This window comes from Stegodyphus dumicola, chromosome 9, assembly GCF_044657685.1.
Source record: "Stegodyphus dumicola isolate Sdum_Otavi_A_Nest chromosome 9, ASM4465768v1".
NCBI classification, from domain to species: Eukaryota; Metazoa; Arthropoda; class Arachnida; order Araneae; family Eresidae; genus Stegodyphus; species Stegodyphus dumicola.
Genome location: NC_140776.1, coordinates 26,336,586 through 26,363,318, shown reverse-complemented (window position 1 = coordinate 26,363,318; position 26,733 = coordinate 26,336,586). Strand labels below are relative to the sequence as shown.

At 33.3% G+C, this 26,733-nt stretch overlaps 1 protein-coding gene across 1 annotated transcript in view; it reads left to right on the top strand.

The window, feature by feature from the left end:
* Positions 1-21,543, top strand: part of LOC118193212 (globin C, coelomic-like) — a 498,085-nt gene extending 476,542 nt beyond the window's left edge. Inside the window, exon 3 of the mRNA XM_085823294.1 lies at positions 21,036-21,543. Coding sequence (XP_085679420.1) covers positions 21,036-21,236 — 201 coding nt within the window. The 3' untranslated portion in view covers positions 21,237-21,543. The remainder of the gene's footprint in view (positions 1-21,035) is intronic.
* The last annotated feature ends 5,190 nt before the right edge of the window (positions 21,544-26,733 follow it).

Sequence of the window (26,733 nt, the reverse complement as noted above, 5' to 3'; positions counted from 1 at the left end):
GATGAAAAAAAAAAGATTGTTGTAGATCCTGGGAGCTGCTATTGTAACAAATTTCTTTCTTTTAAATTTTCTAGTTTCTAGCGAAGCATTTTTTGTAAAAGGTTGGCCTCGCGTTAGTTTCTAGAGCTAAAAGTTTTCAACAAGGTCGTTTTAGACCTCAGTTTCAAACTAATTAACTCTGGCGGGAAGTATGTAAGGATCTTAAGTTTTACTAACGTTTATTTTATTTTAAATCTTTACTATCACTTCTTATTTTCTACTTCCGGCCAGAATTATAAGCGTGAAGGATTTTATGCAAAGTTTGTCTGGCGAACGCCAAGTATTTAAGTGTGGCCTTTTTGCCAAGCGAAAGAGAGAGGAAGCAGTGAGTTCGAAGCTGGCCGCTTACCTTAGAAGTTACGCAGTTGCTATTTGCCTTCCAGGCCAGAGGTATTAATCCTCTTGATAAATTAAACATATTGTAGTGTTCACAGTCTCTGTGCTACATGCGCTTCCTGTTATTATAAGGCCAATCTTATTCTAAAGTTAAATTAGAGTTTAGTTTTATTTTGATATCTTTTACGTTAGACCCCGAGTGGAGGGTCATTGTATTCCGAAGTACGGAAGTCATTGTATATAAAGAAAAATAAAGGGTTTTGTATACCCTTCGTCTGTATCCTGTCTACTTACTACAATTAGTGAACATAGCTTTAGTAAGCTCTCTGTTCCTAGTCAGGTCCTTGTATGTTTCCGAAGAAGGTTAGAAGAAACATTGAACCTGATAGTCATAAGAAAACATTAACGTGTATATGATTATGGTAAAGCCTCGAAGGCTATCTGCCTAAAGGGAGGTATGCCTTCGTGGAAGACTTTCTAAGGAAAGCTGGCTCGCATACATGTTACACATGGGGAAACCCGCGAAAACACCCGTGCAGCCAGCCCGTTCGCGGGATTCGAACCTCGGACCGAACTACCAGTGTTCAGCGACTTTACCGCTCAGACGCTGGTTGGCGAAAACATTATAGAATCTTACTTGTAAGGATATTACATTTATAAAGGTACTAGCTATAAATAACTAAAAACGATTGACCAGAATAAAAACACGAGATCAGCAAAAAAAAAATAAAAAGTATCACTAGCATTAATGATGAAGCTCAACATAGTTTTCATAGTTTTAAATGACAAATTTATAAATTATTATTTCGAAAAAGATAATGTATTAATGAAACTACCACTTCATAATCGACGTAATTGAAATAGTAGTTTCATTAATATTTCTAGCAGAATGTCTTCTCCACTATCCAGTTATGCATTTAAAATACGTATGATTAAGAAACTTTGAACAAAATTCATGTACCTTCTACTGAAAGATTTTCCCAAGCTCCAGCAAATGTGTTACATTGCATATCTCTATTGCATCGTAACAACAAAATAAACTACTACCTTAAAAGCAAAAAAATCTGATGGGGAAACCACATGACTTTCTTGTATAGCCTATTAAATTATGCACATTTCTTGCTGCATTTCATTTAAATTTATTTTCTCGAATTTCATTAGAGATTATACTTATCATTCTATTAATTCAGTTCTCATTTCTCGGCAAAGCAAAACTACATAAAACTCAAAATATCTGCACTAAGAATTGTAAAATATAGAAAAACATAAAATACCAAGTGCCTTTAAAGCAGTTAAAAAAATTCTCAAAATTAAAATTAGAAATTCTACGCAAAAAACAAGAAATTCGGCCGGCGGGCAAGAAGTCAGGTTTTTCGGTGCACAAAACGAAATTATACTTCCCACTTCGTAAATAGACCCTGGCATAATTAACTACTCTACTGAGTTTTAAATTCAAACAAATGACGGTTCGATAGGCTTAAATAGCCACTTAAACGATTAAATATTTGATAATTTTACAGCTTTTACGAGCAGATTCACTAAAGGCATAAAAACCTTAATTGAAACATTAAAAAACACGAAATTGAATCACTTTTAAAGCAACAACGCGCAATTTACCAGTGAAAATATATATATATATATATATACGATTGGTGCAGCCGATTGCAACGGAAAACGGAGCTGCACAGCTACATGTTATAGCAGATATGGAACACAATTTCAATGCTCTTGAGTTATACGTCATGCATACGTACGTACGTACGTACAGACATCAAGACAACAAATCTGTTCTGAATCCATTTTAAATTCATTTTATAGATTCCTTTTGGCAAATAACCGTCATTTATTATGCCCGTATCTACAAATGTCGTGCAAAAACATCATTTATGACACTTGACATTTTTGGTGACTGTTATGTTTCCTTTACTTCGTACGAGGAAGTAAAAAAGGGTTTAAAACATTGTAATTTTATCCAAGACTTCCATACGGAAGTGTATAAAGTTTCTCACAGAGAGAAAATTTACGTTGTGCGAAATTCAGATTACAAAATTAATTACTTATATAACAGTAGAAAAACAGTAGAATACTAAGATTAAATATATTATTAGTCCAAAAGAGCGTTAGCCCGAATAGGTTATCCGTCTCGAAACGAGCTTTTGCGTCGTTTACTATAAACTGCGAATCCTTTTTCAAGTTGTTGCTAACAAATACTATCGTCCTCTACTATCAGTAAAAAATAAAAATGATGGTACCTAGCGTCATTAAATTTTGAATAAATAATGTCCTCCACTCAAACATGTGCATCTAGAAGCCCAAATTTGGAATTTGGAATTTCATATTTTATAAAACATTAGTAAAAGTTTCATTAATAAACTCCAAGAATTGAAAGTGAGCTATTGCAGCACTATACGGAATACAATATTTTATCTCCAACGAACGGGACTGCCAGTCGGAAATTCTAAAGTTAAGCTGTTTTTAAATATTTTGTGATTTTGCTTTTGAATTGAGTTTTACGACACGTTGAGTGCAAATAACGTGATATTTAATAAACCAAGTTAATACACTAAACTTTAATAATAAAAAGACAAAAAATTGCTTTTGCAAGCCATTTTACTAAAACTAACACTGATACGATTATAAGTTATTTCTTCCGTCTTCTTAGCATGCCTTTGGTGTAATGGAAAGCACACTCGGCGCGTGTCGTGAGGTACGTGGTTCGAGTCCCGACCAGAACATTTCGCATTTTTTATTACTCCTGCTTTCAAAATATACCTAATGCCTCTACACGATAAACTCGGAGAAGACTGAAAAAAAATTAGAAAAACGTATCCCAAAACTTAAATCTGCACAGCGAATTCTAAATATCTGCAGCTATGTTGCTTTTAACATATTTGTAATTTTCCTCTTGAATTCTGTATTGTGTAAGTACAAAGAAAACGGTACTTAAAAATAGAATTAGCAAGTGTGAGTATAATAACAGATTGGTAGTATGAGAGTCCAGCGAAATCGTAAAAAAGCTTAGCAAATCCTTTTGGGACATCAAATAAGCGCATTTTACTTTTAAATTACTGAAAACACAAACTCAAATGAAGATTTAAAATGAACCAATTCATTAACCTTATAAGGTATTTCTCCCGTCTTCTTAGCATGCCTCCGTAGTGTAGTGGTCAGCACGCTCGACGCCTATTCGAGAGGTCTGTAGTTCGAGTATTGGGGAAGGTGTTGCTCCTTTTTCATCTCTCGTGCTTCGTAATAACCTAATGTCTCTACAACCTGATGGTTGCACAAAATTAAGAGGGTTTAACAGAACGCTACTTCTGCAGCTTGCTGGAAAATCAGGCAAGTAAAAGTCGAATTAAAATATTAACTGCAGAGTAACGCTTACCTACAAACTTTCAATCACGTTCTTAATTTATTCCGACGCAATTACGGAAAGCAAAGCTGATGGGGATTTAAATATTTCAAATGCAGGTGGGATTAATATAGTGACGGTTAGCAATAATTGCCATAGGCTCTCTCTCCTTCTAAAATTCAAAAGCGATTATAAATACGTTAATGAATTTGTATCCTAGTGGGAGCTAACCACAGTAAAATTGAAAGTTTGGATAAAATAATACTAGATCTGTGAAGACAGGCAAAAGACTTATCTTCCCATCTTACTTATAAACTGCAGTAATTGAAAATTAAGAAGAAAATTAGAAATTTATACGAAATCAAGATTTATTTTCGATTCTCTAATATAATTTATTTCTCTAATATAATGCTTTGAAAATTATGCTAAAGAAAATACTTTTGGACATGATATTTAGACAGCAATTCTTCTATATTTTAAGATCTACATATTTAAGTAGATAATTATTTCAAGTAAAATATAATAGAAAATTCAACGAATTGCTTTTATAGAACAGTTTGTTAAGAAGATTCGTATTGTGTAGGAGAGATAACTAACCTCCATTTCATCAAGCTTATTTCTCCTGAGTTTTATGGAGTTCAAGAAAAATTATTGAGATTTAAGGCACCTCTCTATTAAGATACTGGGCATAGAGAAAGCTTAAAATTATTAAAAATTTATAAGAAATATTAAACATTCAGAGGAAGTTAAAAAACACTCTGCGTTATTACACCGTAATTTAGATTTAAATAATTTAACAAAATACCATGCTTAAAGAAACACAAATGATTTAACATATTTTAATGTTAATGCAGATTTTCAATTGAAAATGCATACGATTATACATAGAGAGAGAAAGCTTACATTCTACGCAATTCAAAATACAAAACAAATTATTTATATTCTAGTCGAAAGCGATTACGTTGTTAATTTTGAATATATTCTAATTTATTTTCTATTTTTGTTGGGGGGGGGGGAATGTAGCGCATTTTCAGATGGTGTATTAAAAAACTACGCAGATTTTATGCAATGTTTTTTCTTCCTTTCTTTGAACTTCTAAAAATGAATTCAGATTCCTTTAGAATATTTTATTCATTTAATTCTGACGTTATATCAAACAGCATTAACATTATGCATGACGTAAACATATCATACCTCATACAGATACATTTACATAGATAATACAATTCTTTCCAAAAATTAAAAAAAAGTCACAAAAATAACGATAACTCGTTCAAAAATGAGCCAATCCTTATAAAATTTGAATATGTTGTCAAATAAGAGTTATTGTGTAATACCGCGATAAAAAATATGGGATAACAAATTTGTGACAGTGACCTCCAAGCATCATTTGCCCAAAGAACTGCATTCTGTGTTTGAGAGATACGGGGAGACTCAAGACAGGAGAAAGAAGTGGCCAGATGCTTAAATGTGAGTCCTTCAGTGGTTCACAGACTTCGGCAACAATTTCTAACCACATATTTGGCATCCAGGTGATTTAGCCAAGGACGGCCAGCTGCAACGATGAGCGCTGATGATGGATATTTGTTGTTATGCGCACGAAGGTATAGAGCCTCAAATTCTCTCTTACTACAGACACTGGAAGGTTTGCTTCAACGTCAACCGTGTGTAGAAGGCTTCACGAAGAAAGTCTGTATGCGAGGTGATCAGGCATTTGTATGTTGTTCACGTCACGTCATAGAAGGGAACGTTTGAGATGGGCACGTCAACATGTCCACTGAACTGCTGGTCAATGAAAGACTGTTCTCTTTATGGATGTGTCCAGGTTTAGCCTCAAAAGCGATAATAGGCGTTATTTCATTTGGAGAGAACCTGGAACCCGTTATCATCCTATAAGATATTTCTCCCACCTTCTTCGCATGCCTTCGTGGTGTGGTGGTCTGCACGCTCAGCGCGTAATTGAGAGGTCCGCGGTTCGAGTACCGGCGAAGGCGTAGCTCATTTTCAATGTCTCTTGCTTCGAAATATCTCTACAGTGTCGCCCGAACGAAAAAAGGTGCTGTATGATGATTCTTCACCACCAGAATTTGGCAATTGGGTCCCCTAATCCCCAGTCGCCCTTTAAAAGGGGGAGTACATAAGGTATTTCTCTTCTTGGCGAACCTTCGTCGTTTTGCACACTGGGCCGGCATTCCAGAGGTCCGCGGTTCAATTCCCGGCGAAGGCTTTGTTACTTTTTCATCTTTCCTGCTTCCAAAATACCTAATGTTTCTACAATCGATCAAACATCCGTGAAAGAGATGCATACGGAAGTGGAAGTATATGTGTTTGGGGTAGTAGCCTTTTGGGTGGACGCACAGATCTCCACGTCTTTCCACGTGGAACCATGAATGCTCAGGCCCATAGAGAGGACATTTTTGATGCTTATATGTTTCCTTATGCCGAGGCAGTCGGCGATAATTTCCTGCTACAGGACGACAAAGCCAGACCGCACAGGGCTCGCATCGCGGATGATTATCTTCAGCAACAAATAATTTAGCGGATGGAGTGGCCAGCTCGATCTCCCGGCCTGAAAACATATTGGACATGCTTTACGAAGACGTATAGCTGCTTTCATTCCTCATCTTCAAACACACTTTCCATGCTTGAAACTGCTTTTAATCCTCATCTTCAGATACTTGCCATGCTTGAAACTGCTTTCCAAGAGGAATGGCTGTCACAGATCTGATGGACCGCGTAATGATCCGCATCGCACTTCGCTGTATGTGCTGTATACTGGAGCACATACATAATATTGAAGATAACTTTCCTATACCAAACTGACACATCCGATTAGTTAATTGTGTACATATGCTAATTTCTATAGTAATTGTCTGGTAATTTCCTTTCATGTTACTTTATACCTTACAATGTGTGGCATACTGTGGGCCAGTTTCATTAAACGCTGCACGTAACTTTTTGAGTAATCATTATGTTTGTGATTTTTAGTTAATTAATGTTAATCAATGTATGTATTGCAAGCAGAGACATGGGTGAGAGAATGTTTAAATTTATGTTAAAAGTGATTAGCATTGGTGGTTTATTCGCTTGAAAACCAAAACAATTTTTCATTGCTTATGTGTTTTAAAATCATTGATACATTAGGAATAAAAGCTAATTTCCAAACAACAAAAAAGGAAAGTGCAGTGGCCATAATCGAGTTAAATATATGTCACATAAAATCACATATCACTGATCTTTTCAAACCATTGGGTGGAAATGTATATCTAATTTAAAAATGAAAAGTGCTCAAAAATTACATTCTAGAAAACTTTAATAAATCCAAGAATTCGTTCTTAAATAAATAAAAAAAAAGAATTCGAATACAATTTATGACAGGTGCTGCCATATCGATTTTTAAAGCATCCCTCTGAATTATTTTTATCCTGGAAGATAACTTCGTAGCGCCTTTCTGCATGGCTTCTTTTCCTCTGCAGTATGTCGAGACAGGAATAGAGAAAATTAGAAAAGTTTCATGACATGTTCCTAATACCGCAAGATTGACATTTTCAGTTAATGGCGCATTTTAAAATCAGAGCATTTTGGTTTGTTTCAGTAAAGTCTTCTCGTTCCATCTGTATATAACTGAAGGAGTTTTAATTTTAAAATTTTGCACTCATAATAATGAATAAAGTAAGAACTGCATAGAATTAATTCAGATGTAATTGAACTTACATAATATAAGTATTTTCATTGTTTTGTATTCCGATTTATAATATTTCTTTGTAAATAATAATAGGAATATATGTTCTGAAAAAGATAAATCATGATGTAGTTTTCAAGAAATATGTTTATCTATAAAGTAAAAATGAGAGGAATATGACTCATTCCACCTGATCTAAAAATGATGAATTAGATAAAAACAAGACAGTATGATCTTGTTTTTATCTAATTCATCTATTAGGCATTTTCTCCTTCTTTCCAGCATGCCTTCATGGTGTAACCTTAACACACTCGTGGTGTAACGTATTCCAGATGTCAAAGTTGGAATCCCGGCATGGGCACTGCTTATTTTTAATACCTCTTGCTTCAAAAACAACCTAATGACTCAGTGTCGTCCTAACTAAAAGGTGGTGGACAGTAATTCGTCACCACCAGGATTTGGCGAGTACGTCCCATAATCCCTGTCGTCTTTTAAAAGGGGGAGCATATATTTCCTTCCTCCTTCCAGCATGCCTTCATGGTGTAACGGTAGTACACTCGACACGTTTTCGAGAGGTCCAAGGTCGAGTCCCGGCGAGGACATTGCTCATGTTTCATGTCCCTTGCTTCAAAAATTACGTTATGATTCTACACATGCTCTGCTAAAGTATTTCTTTGGATATGTTTCAACAAATTCATATAAATTATTCGACATCAGGGTTTTAAAAAGTAATTTGAAAATGCAAAAGTAATTTTAGTGAGACTTAGCGGCTCTTCTAATTCCAAGAGAATATATTCTTAGAGTTTTGGTTTTAAATATATTAAGCCTATCAGGTATTTATCGAAACAGGGAACACGAAAAGTCAACAATTGCATAGTTAAGATTCAGACTTTGATCCTGCCGACTGCTATCCGAATTGCTTTCAGTTACGCCTCAAACGCACGTGGTAAAGAAGAGGAAATTCCTTATACTCCCCCCCCCTTAAGAGCGACTGAGGAGTGGGTGAGCCATTCGCCAACTCCAGTGGTGCTGAATTATTATCTGCCACATTGTACTTCGGGTACTACTAGTAAAATCTATTAGGCATTTGTCAGAGTAGAAAACAAGAAAACTCGGAGACACTCTCGCCGGGAAACAAATTCCAGACCTGCCGACTGCCAGCCGCATGCGCTTCTAATTACGCAGCGAAGGATAACCACTCATAATCAAGCGAAAAATTTCTTATGGATGCAATTCCCGTGACACGTATTTTCGGCTACCTCTAAACGTTAAACTATATTTATAAAATAGATGATAGTTCAAATTTACCGAACAGATGTAATGTATTTTTAAAAAATATTTCTGTTTATAAATTTGTACTGCTGTTGCACTACATTTACTGAAAATCTATGTTATTTAATTAAATTTTAGGATATATATCCATGTAAGTTTGCAGTACTTTGCATAATCATGATTGCTTCTAACCTAATCATAATTGCTTCTTCATTGCTCTTAGCAAGCGACATTTATTTTTCACATATTTCATATTAATGTTTGGAAAAACATATTTACGTATTTTTCTAAATTATACACTGCTGTTTATCTTCTGATAATATATATAGAAATAGCGACTAGAAATATAACTGTATATTGCTGAGGAAATGAGAAGATATGATTAGTGTTTTAAATAACAAGATTGGATGAAAGATTAAAAGTGTAAGGAATGATAGTAATCTACCGAAGTTCGTGTATCATAAACTTTAATTTAACTGTTTCATTAAAATCAGATAAAATTATAATGAAGGAGGTTTTTTATTTTAATATTAAAGATATTTGATATGTGTAAGGTAATTGATAGGAAATTTCGAAATGGTATATTTAGAATTTTGCTCTCTGATACCAGTATCGGAATAATTTATATTCCTACATTTATATGTAATAAAAGGTTCATAAATGCATGCATGTGAAAGCTGTTAACTGTATTTGTTCGTTTATAAAACTACATTTTGTTTGTGTCTGGTATAGAACCCAAAAATAATCCAGGGAAATTAACATTATATAATAAAAAGAGCAATTATTAAAAAACCATAAAGTAAAATAAAAAAAGAGGACAACAAAGCAGTGTGATCCAAGAGTATAAGCCAATACTTGCTTTCAAGACAACTGTAGCACCGACGTAGCAGTGCAGTTGTTTTTGACGCTAGTAATGAGTCCTTCGCTTAGCTTAGTTCATTGATCATGTTATGGAAAATTCTTATGTATTTTTTGTTGTGTATAATTATTGCGTATTATTTTACTGTGCATAATGTATTCTTAGTTATTATATTATTTTTTGTGTTTAATGAATTTGTATTGAGCTTATTTTAAATTAATGTTTAATATTTAATATTGTTAAACTTTACTGCAAAACTCCCTTAAGTTTGGCTGAATATGTGTTACAGTTAAAAGGGCGCGGTAGTATTTCCGTTTCTCACGCGTAGGCGTCTTTGGAGGTTAGAGGTCACTGTCCAGCTGCATTTTTCCCTTTTTTCGCGGGGGTTGAAAACACGTGTTTTTCTCGTCCAGAGGAGAATAGTTCTAAGCGGCAGCGATATTTTGACAGAGTTATAGGTTGGAAACATTCTTCTGTTGCGTGGGAAAGAAAGGGTCTGTCTTCTTGTAGAAAGTTCTGAATTTCTGAGAATTTCAGTGGCGATTTATGACCTTTCTTTTAATTGGCGAAAGGGAGTCCATTTTCCTTAAGATTGGCTAAATTTTTTAATTTTAGTGTTGTTTGAACCAATAGTAATTTTGAGGCGTTTCTTGGTGTGGGTAAACCGAGGTTTCTTAAGCCGTTGCACGGAAGGCAGGGAATCTTTTTTTGGACTTGAAAAAAAAAAAGCGATTTGGAGAGAAGACTTTGAAGAGGTTTTTTGGAGCCTTAGGGGTTTGCTACTTTGACGGCGGCCCCTACGGGGCCGGCCGCGGTCAGTGAGGTGCTGAGATGGTGCGGAGGAAAACGCGGCGGTTCTGCCGTGGTCGACCGCGGTATACAGTTAAGTTTTTATCTCCGAGATTTCTGGGTACGGAGGGTGACGGCGGCAATTCTTGCGGCCTATTTTCAATTTCGTCGCTGAGATCTCTTCTTCCCATTTGTGGAACAGTCTGAACTGCTCGTTCGTGCTGGAGTATCTATTTTGCTTTAGAAAAGGTGGAAATATGGAAAGTCGTCATCGCCTGAGGTCTGCTTTGGTCTTTTGTCTCCAGTTTCGACCTCTTTCTCTTATCTTCAGTGGAACTTCGAAAACGGGAAGATGATTGAGTGAAAGTGCTGCTTAACAGAGGAATTTGAAAACTTTAAACTGGAACTATGAAAAGGCTCCGGTTCCGGAAAACAACGATGAAGATTTGGATGTTATTGTTTCGGGATTTGTAATTTAGATCGGGGCAGCTCCCTGAGTCAAATTGAAAACTATGAACTATGAAAAGGCTCCGGTTCCGGAAAACAACGATGAAGATTTAGTAGTTATTGTTTCGGTGTTTTGAAATTGGATCAATGGATTTGGGCAGCTCCCTGATTCTCTCAAAGGTGGTACGCCGATTTCGTGAGTGACTTTTTATTTTGATACATAATCTTTTTAAATTTGGAAATGTTTAATACTAAAGCAAGAGTTGACATGTTAAGTAGATAAAAATTGAATACAAATTAAACTAACTACTCTAAACCTCACCATTTGTTACGTAGAAAAAAAAATTAAATTTTTCATTTAACCCTTATCTCTTTACAACTGACTGCTTGGTGCCGCGACAAAAAAAAAAAAAAAAAAAAAAAAAAAAAAAACTAACTACTAAATCTACTAACTACTCTAACCTTAGTACTTACATAATCAAAACCTTTAAAACTAAAAGACATCAAAGAAAGATATCCTCCCTGGTGTTTTGGTAGAATCACGATTAATTATGCACATCCACAACAAAATCTTTAACAGGTTATCTCTCACTAAATGAAAACTAATTTATATCTCCAACCTGAAAACACATAAATTTCAAAATTTTTAACAATTTCTAGCTGAGAAAGTAATTTTTTATTTAATGTTTAATAGTCAGAAGTCAATTGAACTAATTGGAGGAAGTGAATCTTTGTTTTAATGTTTAAGTGCTATGTTCAATATGTTTTATTCTAAATTAGTTTTTTTAAATGAGTTTAATATTCTTGAGTTCCTGCTTAAAATGATTAAGAACTGTGACGTGTTTCCCTATGATTTTTGAGATAATGAAATAATGTTTAAATTGAGATTGTTATGAAAAGAAAAAAACTATGAGGACTTTCAAAGATTTTGTAGGGGTAGTCTGGCCAGCTATCTTAAGTTATAATGTGTGGGAATTTTCAATAAATGTGTTTATTATCTTTAATATTGTATGTTTTTTTTTTGTGTGTGTGTGTGTATTAATTGTGGTCTACTGTAGGTCACCCATGTGATCCTAACGGAAACATGGTTTTTCAACCGAACCTGGGTAATTATATTGCGGCAGTAGAAAAAAATTAATTTTAGTTGGTGACTATACGATCGGTTTGCTGAATTTATTTTGATTTGAAGAGTAGACTTCTTAATTGGGAGATTGTATCTTTCCCCGGTGTTTTGAAGAGTTCTGTGTGATATTTGAAATGTTCAAGATTTAAGTTTATCTCTAGATTTAAGATTGAAATTTATGTGTTTTCAGGTTGGAGATATAAATTAGTTTTCATTTAGTGAGAGATAACCTGTTAAAGATTTTGTTGTGGATGTGCATAATTAATCGTGATTCTACCAAAACACCAGGGAGGATATCTTTCTTTGATGTCTTTTAGTTTTAAAGGTTTTGATTATGTAAGTACTAAGGTTAGAGTAGTTAGTAGATTTAGTAGTTAGTTTTTTTTTTTTTTTTTTTTTTTTTTTTTGTCGCGGCACCAAGCAGTCAGTTGTAAAGAGATAAGGGTTAAATGAAAAATTTAATTTTTTTTTCTACGTAACAAATGGTGAGGTTTAGAGTAGTTAGTTTAGTTTGTTTTTTTTCTTGTCGCGGCACCAAGCAGTCAGTTTTAAAGAGATAAAAGTTAAATATAATATATTATTTTTTTACTACGTAACAATCAGTACTAGGTTTCAGAACAACAACAGCAGTGGCTGCTTGCAGCTTTAACACTAGTCATGAGTCCTTCGCTCAGCTTAGTTCGTTGGTGAATACTAGATTTCAGGACAGCAGCAGCACAGCCAAAGAAGTGTTGCTATTTTAACCCTACTAATGAGTGCTTTGCTCATTTTCGTTGGTCAGTACTAATTTCCAAAACAAGAGTAGCACAGGGACAGCAGTGGTTGTTTGTAATGAATCCTCTCAGATTAGTTTGTTCATCAGTACCAGTTTGCAGGACAACAACAGCATAACCACAGCAGTGTTGCTGTTTTTAATGCTATCAATGAATCCTTTGTCCAGCTTAGTTCTTTGTTCAGTACTAGTTTTCAGGGCAACAGCAGCACAGCCATGGCGACATGGCTGTTTGTTACTCTAGTGTCTCCTTCAGATTATAGTTAGCTACTGAATTAGATGAAGCCTCTGCTTCCAGGCGGCCCACAAAATTGTTTGCAGTTTTATTGAACAATGTATTGATGTTTTTCACTTACAGTATAAGCCTCTCAGAATTGTTTATTTAAAAATGTACATTCGAAATTATTATGTAAATCATATTTAATTTAGCTTATAGTTTTGGATGCGTTTAAGTAAATCCTAAATATAATCGGTCACATTTCAACAGACAAATAGCATTCTAGTACTTTATGGTAAAACGTGAGCTTCCTGTGTTAAACTCTCAGCTATTGCAAAATTCTGACTTAAAAAATGTTAATGATTATTTTATTTTATCTATGTTTTGCAGTGATAAATATAACTTTAATTTTAGAAATTTCACCTTTATTTTAAAATATGCTCCCGTTTCTTTCAACATTTTGAAATCCTCTAAGTAAATGTTTCTCTTCAAGAAGCCATAGAAATAGACATAAAGTTGATTTTCCTTTTTGCGAGGGGAAAAATGTCCAGAGCTGGCAGAAATGTGTTCAATCTTCGTTCCTAAATTTATTGAAAATTTATGTTCTAAATCACGAAATTTAAAATAATTTTTCATTTGAAATACTATCTGTATAATGAATGTTGCTAGCTCTGATGTAACAGAAGTAAAATAGCAATATAAAAGTTTTCTATCTTTGTTATACCGTTTTCTAAATTCTAATCAAGTAAGAACTTATTTTAGCGGGAACTATGTCCTGCAAACTTTCGTGACTTCTTGAAGACCTACCTAAATTCAATTACTCTATATTTATCTAAATATAGTAAATCTATTCATTCTTTCTTGATCTCTGAGCCAAAAGAATTGTAAATTGAAATAACTTATGTTTACATAAAAGAAAGAAACGGAAGATTATCCATTGTACAAAATCGTTTGTAAAGTCAAATGTTATTTCTGTTAAGCTTCCTTTTAGTGAAAAAATATAGGATAAATTAACAAATATATTGTGATTTTAAAAGCTTACTGCTAAGCATTATTATTCTTATATCATCATTTTTTAACAAATTGAAAATACCTTAAAGAAGAAAATGTTCAGATTAGCAATTACGGATATTCATTTGGAAGTTATTCCATATCATTAAACATATAAACGAAGAATTATCATAGTATTCAATATATTTCCACAGAAAAGGGAACACATTAAAGAATTAAACATCTGTAGTAAGAACTGGAAAGTATGTTGAATAACATCTGTCGTCATGTGGAATAACAACAATTAGGCTTCCGTGCCACGCGAGACTAAACCGCATTACAGGTTCCCTTGCCCCTCAGAACCAGGCACAGAGGTTCGACCTCTGCCCTCGCTCCTTGAAGAGAGAGGCGCATCGCCTAAGGCGGCACTGGTCGTCAGATTTGCTACCTGCCATTCCCTCGGGCTGCCCATCGCAGTGGGACATTACCCAGCGAACCCAAGGGCGCTATCCCCCCGGGACACTAGAGCCACACCGCTCTAGGATTTGCCAGTCCACCGAGCCGGCCTATGAGTGACCTTTCCGGAGCCTTCAGAACCACCAAGTTCATAAATTTTATACCCCCGTGGCCAAGATTGCCTAGGTACAGATCCTAGTCAGTAGCTTCGCAGAGTTCTCTACGTCGACCCCCCGGGGGGATGTGGACTAACAAGGTTCGAATCACTCATCTTCCACTTGTTAACTCTGCATGTCATTCACTTACTCCAACAGCAAATGGATTTGACCATGTGTTCGGCGCATCATAATCTCTTAGGTTATGCACCCTGAATCGCATCACTCATCCATCCATCTATCCACCTAAGAGCAAATGCGGGGGTGAGGCAGAAATTCGATAAATTCTTACAAAATGAAGCATGCTTGTCGCTAAATACTTGTCAAAGTAATAATTATACAATAAGCTTGGATTTCTTCATTTGAAATAATTTAAAATTTATAAATTAATTATGTAATAATTTAAAATTTAGAATTAATTATATTTTTATTGTTTTATTTCAAAAAACAGAAAATTAATTTAGGATATGTGGACTTAAAAACGAGATCCCTTTTAAAATGTTTCAAACATTTGTCTTACATAAAAAACTATTCTAGAGAAGTATATATATGCCATATAATAAAGCAACAGAAACACATGATTTAGCAAGGTGAGTAATAAATCAGTCAACGAATTCATCTTATATTTAGAGGAACATTTCCTAAATATCAGGCAGGTAGACCTTAAGGGGACTCGTACACCTTAAAACCTATAAGATCTTCGAATATGTGACTGTTGCGAGAATTCGGATAACTAATTTATTTTAAAAGCAATTACTTCCAACTTTTTACAGCTGACTACATAATAGAGCTGCTTTCTGAAATAGTGATCAGAAAGTTTGTATTGCCACAAATATTTTTATAATTTAATCCGCTTTTTGAGAAAAAGTTTCGTCATGTTTCCACCTTGCGCGCACAGTTTAAAACATTCTGTTGCATGATTTAATTCCATATTTAATATACAGCTTTCATAACATTTGGAAACTAATGTGAACCAAAAAGTCTAAGAATTTCATGTTAAATTTTTATTTTATTTGGAGTCGAGTTTATAAAATGTATTTTATTAAAAAAATCTGTAATGTTTTCGTCCATAAAATTTTTTAATATTAAAATATTCAGCAGGTTTTTGGTTCAGTTAAAAAATAGGGCTCATATAAAGAATTCCATCCAATTTCAAGTATGTACTATTAGCCATTTTTAAAATATCGTGCACGCAAGATGGCAACGTGACAAACATTTTGTCACAAAGCGGATTAAATTATAAAAATATCTGTGGCAACACAAATTTTCTGGTTTTTAGTTTCCAAAGCAGCTATATTATGTATTCAGCTATAAAATGTTGGAAGTAATTGATTTTAAAATAAATAAAATATCCTAATTCTTGTAACAGTCACATATTCGAAGGGTGTTAAGGGGTTTAAGGTGTATGAGCTCCCTTAAAAATGAGAACTGTTGATTAAAAATCAGGAAAGCGTATATTAAGAAGTATGATTTTATCAACTGAATTTATGAAGTATATTTGATGTACACCATAATTTATTTCTAAATTTTGCTGCAATTTATTACTTTGATTTCAACACAATAAAAGAGCCTTTTACGAGTAAAATACTGACGAGAAATAGCAGCCATGTTTTATTGCATAATAAACGTTATTAAATTTCTCATTCTGTCAACTTTTATTTTCCTCACCTGCGGATTTTTTTGCTTATTCAGTATTAGTTCTAAACAGGGTCAGAAAAAGAGGCAACTTCCTGGTTTTCCGAGCTTCAGTTTCTAATCCAGGCAAACAAATGATAATTCTAGGAAGCTACTGATTTCTATTTCCTCACCTTATCTGTAATTTATTTTAGCCAGTTCTGATACCATTTTAATTTTTATTTCTTTCATTATATTAAAATATTTATTCAGTGTGAGCTGATGCAGTTCATCATCTTTTATTCACATGAGAGGCTTCTATTCTTATAATTTTATTTAACAAGAGCAGCCTAAATACTTCATTTCAACGAATATGATATAACGATACGCTATAACGAATGATATGATGTAACAAAACAGAAACTACGATATTACGATATGATATAACAGAACAGAAACTGGCACAGAGGATACGTGAAATATACAGTTAGGGAAATGGAAATTTATCATCATTCTAGGACCACAGCTTTCCTAGTGCGCCAGGAGCACCCTACGCTGGAGCTGCCCTAGGCGTTCGGTCTGCAATGCGATGCAAGAATGTGAAGCCTGAACAGCAGAAAACCAACTCCGTGTCAGAGATCAACTCTGCCTGTTGGATATGTATTTAAAAAGTACTAGGCTCATTACAGTTATCCTACATTATGAATTTGCAAAGGCATTAGGTTTTTTTTTAAAGCAGGATAGATGAAAAATGAGCAACGCCTTCGCCGGGAATCGAACCAGGGACCTCTGAAATACGCGCCCAACGTGCAGACCACCACACCATGAAGACATGCTAGGAAGGCGCGAGAAATACCTTAAAATTTCGTTAAACATTGCCTGAATATCTTATAGTGTCCATTAATTATATTATTAATAACAGTTAATTAATAGCTTTCAGAAAATATTGTGTGCATTGTATTTACAGTCTATGCGTAGTTTATCCTTAATAATCACTTTAACGTTTAGGGATCATAACTTGGTATTAACATTTGCTACTCTAAGGTACTTAGATACTCATAGAAAGAAATCATAGAAAGAACTCATAGATAGAAAAATTGTGGATCGAAGTAAAAAAGTCAAATAAAATTAAATGAAAATAAAGCTAGTTTATGTTCTAAATAAAAATAAATTTCATATTTCTGAATTTTTCAGATGTATTTTTGATAAAGGTAAAGAAAAACCCTTGACATTTTTTCTTTGATTCAGCCAATTAAAAAAATTAAATCTGCGCATTGTAATTAATTATGAACAATTTGTGCTTTAAAATTTTCAATGTATTTCTGTTTGCATTGGTTCGGAGCCAATAGAAAATTTGCAAATTCTATATGAATTTTATTTAAAAATTTTAATGTATATCTGATAATATAAATACTACTTCCATTTCCCATATTCACAAGCACAAATCCTATTAGTTTTTCTCCTAACATGTTAAGATGTCCATTTGAAGCATTTATTGACTCATTATTCTTTAGTGACCCTTATCTAATACAGACACTGGAGAGTGAGTAAATGGGCAAGAAATTATTTACTTGCATTCTTCGTATAAAAGAAAACCAATGAACTGGTGAAGCTATTTGTAACCACAAGGCTGGAAGAAACATTTTCTCGACTTGCTGCCAACAGATGGGTCATAATTAATAATTCTGAAGTTAAGCTCCTTCTCAAAGTTACAAAACTGAAAAACAAAAGAAAATTAAAGCAGAAAATGACTTCTTTGTCGTAATCGATAAAGCACGGAATTGCTCAATTTTCAGCTCTATCGTTTCAAGAAAGTGTCCATAAATCTTTTAGTACTGGTATGTAAAATTGCATAAAAAGCTATACCGAATAACTGTAAGCATATGAAACATTTAATTGAATATAAGACAGGTTTAAAATATTTAAACTGCATGTAACTGCATTCATATTGCACTGATATTTACAAATTAAATATTTATTTTCATTAAAGGTAGCATTAAAATAGTTTAATTTCAAACAACTGTATTCATATTATATTAATATTTATGACTCTTAATTAAATGATAGTACTTGTATTAAACGAAATGATTTACTCTAAATTTGATGAAAACGGCGTATTTGTGAAGATTCAAAGCCAAGTTCTGCATCTTCGTAAACACACATTTCTCAAGATTACACATGAGAGTCAGTAGTAAAATTTCCCTCGTTTCTTGGAATTCTGTTTCGTTTCTCCTATCTTCCACCACTTCCAGTTTCAAAGGGAATTAAAATACTAACCTGTAAAAGGTTATTCGATTATTAAGGAGGTGATAATTAATCTGGATGCTCTAAAATATTAACTTATTTTGTGCAGTTTATTAAAGAGTGTTATGATGAGATAGGTTAAACTCCGTATATCAATTTATACAAAGAAAAATATGTTTATATGGTGTCATTGATATTTAACATAGTTAATATAGTTGTTTTGATTCGAAATCAGTCTTGGTTTTATGTCCAATTTATTTCATTTACGAACACATACAGATAAATGCGATTATTTACATGTAGAGTTTAGTGTAAAGATAAAGTGATCCTTACATCTTAATGATGAAAAAACATTCAGTATTTCAGTAATGTAACTATCTTAACTGCTACTTACTTAACTTAACTGCTTAGCATGTGATCAAATGATCCGTACATCGTAACGATGAAAAAGACTCAGTATTTCCGTAAATGACAGTTACTTGCTTAGAAGAACGGGAATTTCGCGGATCACAACATTCGAAAACGAAACTGGTTGCCAGATTCATACATCAAACAAAATTACTAAACAAACTATTAAATAATAAGAAACGGGGAATGCTAAACTTAATAGGAGTCACAACAATAGTTACTAACAGCATAATGAAACTTAAATAAAGAATAAAAATACAGACAAACCGTGATTTTAATAACTGTCAAAGGACTAGCGAAGATTAAGTTGAAGATATCGTTCAGTTGATAACGCATCGTAAATCATTTTTTACATGGCATGTATTATTGAGAAGTCATAAAGTGTTAGTTTGAACTCAACAATAATCTAGCGCATCTACATTTCAAGCACACAAACAGTATAAATATTACTTGTCAGGTTTTTACATAACTCTGCATTTTTGTTTTTGAATTTTAAATAAGTATCAATCATTATTTTATTAATAGCAACCGAATATGATAAAAATCAGTCTTTTCCACGTTGTCAACAATAAAAAACTGTTTACAACATACCATACAGCCTTACTACGGAATGGAGAACATTTTAGCTGCATTTTTTCATCCCATGTTTTTCAACAGGAAATCTAATAAACCTTAAAATTACACGTACTAGAAATTAACAATTTGCATAAATGATAAATTCAATTTACATAAAGTCTTTTGGAGCAGTATCATGTCACGGCAACTCCCAGCTCATCACCTTGATCTTGGATTTTAAGAAATTTGACAGCGTTTGAAAAAATAGTGTTTGATCAATTGATCTGCTAACAATATCTCAACCTGTATAAGCGCATTCAATGTCTTCTAAAATAATTATTTTACCTCCCAGAATCCTTTCTAGACGATTATACGCTTAATAAACTATTTTGCATTAAAACATTGCTCGTCTCAATTTTATAAAAGCAATGTCTGATACTGAGCTGTGAAGAAATAAGAACCACGGCTTTAAAAAAAAAATAAAATTATTTGGGCTAATCTTTGGAATATGGTAACAGGTAGTTTGGCGACATTTTGGTAAGACGATAAAGGTTACTAGGTAGGACTTTAGCAATAATCTGAGAAGTACACAGTTCGAATCACAGATTATTCTGTCTCAAAGAAATGAGAGATCATGAGACATGTCATGTGACATTTTCCGCAATGCCATTTTTGTGCAATTCTGGGATTTTTTAAAGTGAAAATAGGTCGACGTGTACATGGATACCGCGTATGTGCAATTCTTAAAAACGCGCGAAGCAGTGGACGATTCTGCACTTTCTCCCAATTTCGTACCTAATCTTCGTCATGATTAACCACATTTGTTCCATAAAAGTTCTAGCATAAGTGTAATTCGGCTAGCAGATTGTTGGGAAAAAAAAATGCCTTTACTTTGTGAAAAAAAAAAAAAAATGGCGTAAAAAAAAAAAAAAACTAGCAGGTTGCTGTAGTAAAGGTTGGTCGCCAAAAAATTGCCAAGTTACCATAATCCGAAGATTTACCATTATGGGATATATCAGTTATGGGTTTTTGTGGTAAAGAAACAGATAAAATCATATATAGTATTTTCTTGACAGTGTGTAATTTAAACTACGATGTGTGTATAGTGCTTGCAGAGGACCTGTTCTTTGACAGATATAGCATCATGACGAACTTTGTGCTATTGATATAAACAGAAAGCTCTGTAAATATTTTTCGGTTTTGCCAATGTCTACGAAATAATAATTTTTTTCAGTAGAAGGAGAGAAATTATCAAGAAATTACTGCACTAATGCGAAGCTTTATATGATTCACAGAAATTTGATAGCCCTTGTATATGTGTAGTGGATTAATATCTGTACGAATCTCCAATTCACAAATTATATGATTTTACGCCCGTGTAAGCTATAATTTTTAGTGAGCTGGTCTTAAAATATTAGTTTTTGATATCATAGTGATTAATTAACTTTTGGATTCATGAGCATATTTTTGAGGAATTTGTAAAATTTAGAAACTTTTATACTAAGTGAAAATACTTCTCCTATCTTATAAATAAACCTAATAATAGAAACGGAACTTTGTTGCATAAATTATTTCAAATGATTTTATGCGTATTTTTGTTTTCACATTATGAATTATATTTGTTCAAAAAGAGAAAAATGCTCTTTTATTAATTGCTTTGGGTATATGAATGCGTAATCACAATATAAACAAAGTATCTTTTGTAAATATTTCTTTTCCTTACAGCTGATTGGACCTCAGTTTGTTTTTGCTGTGAAACCTTCTATGAAAGAACACTGGTCTGACGAAATAGAGGAAGCTTGGATGCAGCTATTCCGATTTATGGCTTACATCATGAAGAAGGCTATGATCGAAACCACAAATCCTCCACCAGATGCAAACCAAGACTCCGTAAAAGAACCAAATAAAAAAGCAATCGAGTCATAATAATGTTTGATGTGCATTTATATTCTGCTTAACTCAAAAGTGTTCATCGCTTGATTCCTGGTGGAATTAGTTTCTAATTGTTGTCATATAATCATTTGTAATGTGATTTATCAGTACCTTGGCAAAAGTAAAAGAAATAACTATCATATTTCGTAACGAACTCAAATGTTTGTCAAGTCATATCATTCAGTCTATAACTTCAAATTATTTGTTTTATTTATTATTTAACAGGTGCGTAGAATGTCTTGTGTATGTAATGTTCATCAAATAATAAATGGAAAGTATCTAAATAAAATACTATGATATACATACCTCGTTTCAGTTTACATTAGGAACAAACGTCATAATGATGTTGAACATTTATTCATTTTAGCAACAGGACATTAAACGCATTCATATGTGTTATAAATCAAGGGAAGCTTAGAAAGTGATTGCAAAATACAGTAAAGCTTCAGATAATAATTTCTCAGAAAATGTACGAAAAATAAAGACGATACAGCCTTTTAAAGCAAAGTTTCCCAGAAATTCTTCATACATAGCGCAGATACAACACAACGCACTCTTTTACCTCAACTTATCATTTAAATAACTTCATTATTAGCTCTTTATTTACTCTCTTTACATAAAAACAATTGAGATTAAACGTCTTATGAGCAAGATAACAAGATATATAAATCTAGCAATATCTGGTTCGATAGTAAGCGCCGTAAAAAATCGTTTTATAGAGCATGATTGTAATGAGGAGTGAATTTACCATTGCATTTTGTGTTGGCGATGTAAAACATTGGCTATGTAAAACTATACATAATTTATTGTGACAAAAAATTTCCAAAATTTCCACTACTCATTAGGAAAACGTGATGCTTATTTGCAGACGCTGTGTTCAGTTGTTTTAGCTACGAAATAATTATCGCCAGTAAATTATCTCCAGGTCTTTAAAGTTTAATAGATTGAACCAATCGGATATTATATAACTACTAAGCGGTTATATGTATAGGGTGCGACAGCGTTCATCGTAGGATATTAAAAGCACACCATAAGGCAGTAACTGTAATTTATTTATTACCTCTTATGTCAATTAATAGTTAAAGGTATGCCATTTACTAATGTGTAAGTCATTGTCCATTGCGTGGATTACGTTTTGAATATGATGCCCCCTATGCACAACACATTCATCTAGGCGGCGTTGGAAGCTTGCCATAACTCGGCGTAACGTATTCCCTGGGACATTGCCGACGGCAATTCGGGTGCGATCCTTCAACTTAGGAATGGTGGCACAACGTGTTCGGAAAACTTCTTGCTACAGGTGCCCCCAAAGTCGGCACATGAAAGATCAGGTGAGCGAGGCTACCAGGAAATGTCACCAAAACGGGAAATTGCTTTACATGGAAAGGTTTGTCGCAATGGTCTGCCCATCTGGAACTTTCCCATCACATCCCAAGTTGAAATGTTGCCGAAATAGACGCTGGGTAGCAATAACAGAGTAGTTATTCTTGAAATAACTTTCAGAAGCAAAGGCACGATGCTGTGCACATCAACGATCCATATCACTGTCACACTCGAAATGGCAGCTCATTAGTACACGAATGCGGCACGAACTGGCCCGCATTCATGGAGTACGTCATTGTGCTACGCAAGTCAAATTACGCTATGAACGCTGCCGCACCCTGTATAACTATAAGCTTGGAATTCTTGAAATTTCAAGAATTCCAAGCTTCGCAACACGTCGGGCCATCGACGTCGAAAACTAAATAGAGTTACTCGATAAAATGCAGTTAAGTTATGGAACTTGTTAAGTTATGGAAACGATAAACTTACCATGTCACAGTAGAAATTAACACTATTAAATGCTGCCGCTTACTTTTTGTAAATGCTTCACTCCGGTCGGCAATCCACAGCACAGAACAATTATAGCCAAGATTTGGATGAAGATGCTCGATAGAAAACATTTTCTTCAAAGTTAGGCCATTACTTATTTTACTTTAGTCTCCCTTTACAGACTCTTGGGCATCTCTTTCTTCAGTTAATCATCAAGCTCAGATATCTTCATATCAAAGTTAAAACAAATTCATCAGACTGACCTTCACTTTAGTCTGCTTCCACTATCATGCTCATTTTCCTCCTCTTTTCAGCAGTTTTCACACTATTTATCTGTTTTCTAAATTATTAGTGCCAATTGACACTTAACTCTACCACGCTTCACGTTATTTTTCTTTGGTAAAAGAATATTTCGAAATACCTTCTGAAAAGCAGTCAGAAAACCAAACCCATCCCAGAGAAAAAGTAAATTGATGCAACTACAATTACCCCATAATCATTCAGATGAAGAATTTTAATTTCCAGGTAGGTCAGGCGAGCTAGGGAGGAAACAGGGCAAATCGAAAGAAAGAGCTATTAAATATTGGAGCACTTCGATAATCTGTAATAATTTATTTAGTGAACTTTGCCATCTTTGGCTGATGCAGAGGGATTTATGCAATGTCGTGTGGGTTCTCTTTCCCAAAAGGTGGTTTTTGTGGGACTTTTCACTTCCAATAAGGGAAAAAGGGCGCCAATCGATATTCCACAGGCCATGTGACAGCCCAGCCCCATTGGTTTAAGCCTAATTTGCTAACAAAGTGTGCAGAACGTCTTTACAAATCGTTTAGGTTTAGTTTTTGCATATGTTGGATTTTGTAAGGATATTTTTTTTATCTGTGCAATATCATTCCTGAGTGATATCGCACAGTCCCGAAAAAAATGTCATTTCTATGGAATCGCTATAACGCCATCTTTCGGTAAAAATGTAATTATTCTTGCAATAAAAGCTTGTATTATTAAAATATATTCCACATTTCCCTGTACCTTTTTGGTAAAAACTGCACTGTACTGACTCTAACATTCTTCGATTTGTTGGATATTTATTTGTTATTTTAAGATTACCGGATGTATGCCACATTGCTTGTTAAAATTTATGAATTGTTTATACTAATTAGGAATTAATGATTTTCCAGATGTCACGTTTTTGTAGACGAGCATTCAAGAGAAAGATAATTCAGATATAAGCCACATATTTCAAAGCATTTAATTTTTTTATTGTCATTTATTAAAATGTTTAGGAAGTTCTGATGGCTAATTTATTTTAATTTTGATATGTTTAAATTAGAAAATTTGACTAATTCTAAGACAAGAAAAGTAAAAACAAATAAGACGGAACATTTCACCATTGCATTTAAAAAGCATAAAAAATTATACATGTGAAAACTCGAGTTAATAAAATATAATAATGTAATTTAAATAAAAAAACTAACTCATTACACAAAGGAAAATTTTTATAATGTGTCACAGTTGCATTATGTTCCTCTTCAAAGCATTTTAAATTTTCAGCACTCAGTCAGAAGTTAAGAGCATATTTTTATTGTATTGAAAAATTAGAATTTCTTTTCCTTCGGCTGCCAACTGGAGTCTGCAAAGTTAATGACTCGAAATCCTGGTATTTTGTCTTTCCAACGGTTCAATAAGCTGATTTCTCAGTGATTAATGCAAATAAAAATCCAATCATCTTTAGAAAGTTCTTTACAAAAGCACCCTTAAGGCATACATATTTAACGTGTTTTATCGCAATTAAATGCAGTCATATAGATAACATTAAACTATTAAATCTAAATACATATAATAAAATTTATAAATATCAGCCCTTGTAAATCACTAGATGATTAATTCTACGACGTTTTTGAAATGAGTTTCACGGAAGAGTATATAAATTCCTATAAGCTAAGAAAGAACAATCATTTTCCACAATCTAGAATAAATACACAGCAACCCGCATTTAGCTCTAACTTTGTAAATAAAAGAAGATAAAAGAATTAAAAAATTTGATTTAGTAACTATGATATTTAATTGCTTCATGTTGTAATTTGTTTGAAATTTTAATGACGTTAACTTGCTCATGGAGATTTAAATTGCTCATATATTTTAATTTTCGAAACTTCCCAGGTTATATTTACAGCTGTTTAACTAGAATTAATTTATTACGAAAAAGAGTAGTTTTCTTCGGATAATAAGCATATTATTAATTCTAAGCGTTGTATTGCTATCAGTTGGAATACTGTAAATATTTACATTTTGAAATATTACTAATATCTTTATTCCTTTTCTCATGAATAAACATTTAAATCAATTCAAAAACAATTCAATAGTTATTGTAATTGTAACAAAGCTCTTGAAAGGATTTTATTAGCGTTTGCGAGATAATTATCCTTATCAACAATAAAGTTATTTTTTTCAAGATGTCAGAAAATCAGCTTTCGAGGAAGAATTATGTTATTTAATTGAATGTCATTTATATTTTGATTCTTATGCAGGTCAAAGTATTACTTCTTGATGAAAGCATTACAATCATTTTATTATTTTATTAAACATCTACGGTATTATTCATGTTAAGTTTTATATAACATTTGTTTATGCTTAGTAAAATATGATAATCTAAGCTATTAAAACCTATGCGCACTTTTCCGTTTGTTTGTAGCGTTATCTCGTCCGGAATGGGGGCGAGTTGAGATTTTCGCGAGAGGTTCTCCCTCGGATTCCAAACATTCGTGGAAAACCATTTCAAAAATGCTCAAACTCCTAAGATTTTAATCAGCCGAAATATTAATTAGAAACTATGAAAGGGCTAATTTTCGCTCTCATTTTCCCGAGTTTCAACAGTCTTCCGCGCTAGAGATAAAAATGCTTATCTTGCCACTTCTTGTTTTCAAATCATAGAGTTTGTTAATAAAAATTTGCAAATTTTACAATATATATAAAAAAGAGATCTGAAAGGTTTCAGATTTTAATTTACGTCCAAAAGGGCTTTTTTAACATTTTGTTCTGTTACCTTTATTTATTAAATATCACTTCTTCGCACTTAAAGCATAACATTTAGTTCAATAGCATTATCGCAAAAGAGTTTTAAATTGAGCAATTTCCGATACACAGTCCACTCACTGGAGATAAAAATGTCAGCGGAGATAAAAATGTCAGATAAAATGTACAAGGTTGCCATTGCTGGCTTTGAAATCCTTGAGTATGTTAATCCAAAATTCGTTAAAGATTTGCAAAATATGATATTATGATAAAATCGACGAATAGTACGATAAATAATATGATGAATAATATGATAAAATTGATAATATGAAAATATGATAAAATCGACAATAAAACAAATTCCAAATTTCCAATTTGGGCTTCCACATACCCATATTCGCAGTAGGATTACATCATTCAAAATTCGATGGCTTTATGCACCGTTGTTATATCACAATGCGAGAAATATACATATATTTATGCAGATTTTTCATTATTTAATTTCTTCAAATATAATGCAGGTTTCTAACATTTGGTGGCAACAGTTTGAAAAGTGAAACGGACATTTATAGTGAACCAACGCAAAATCACAAAACAAAAACAATAGTCCTTCATGGACGAGGCCCATTTGGACTAAGAATACCATTGCCAAACATTAAACATATTATAA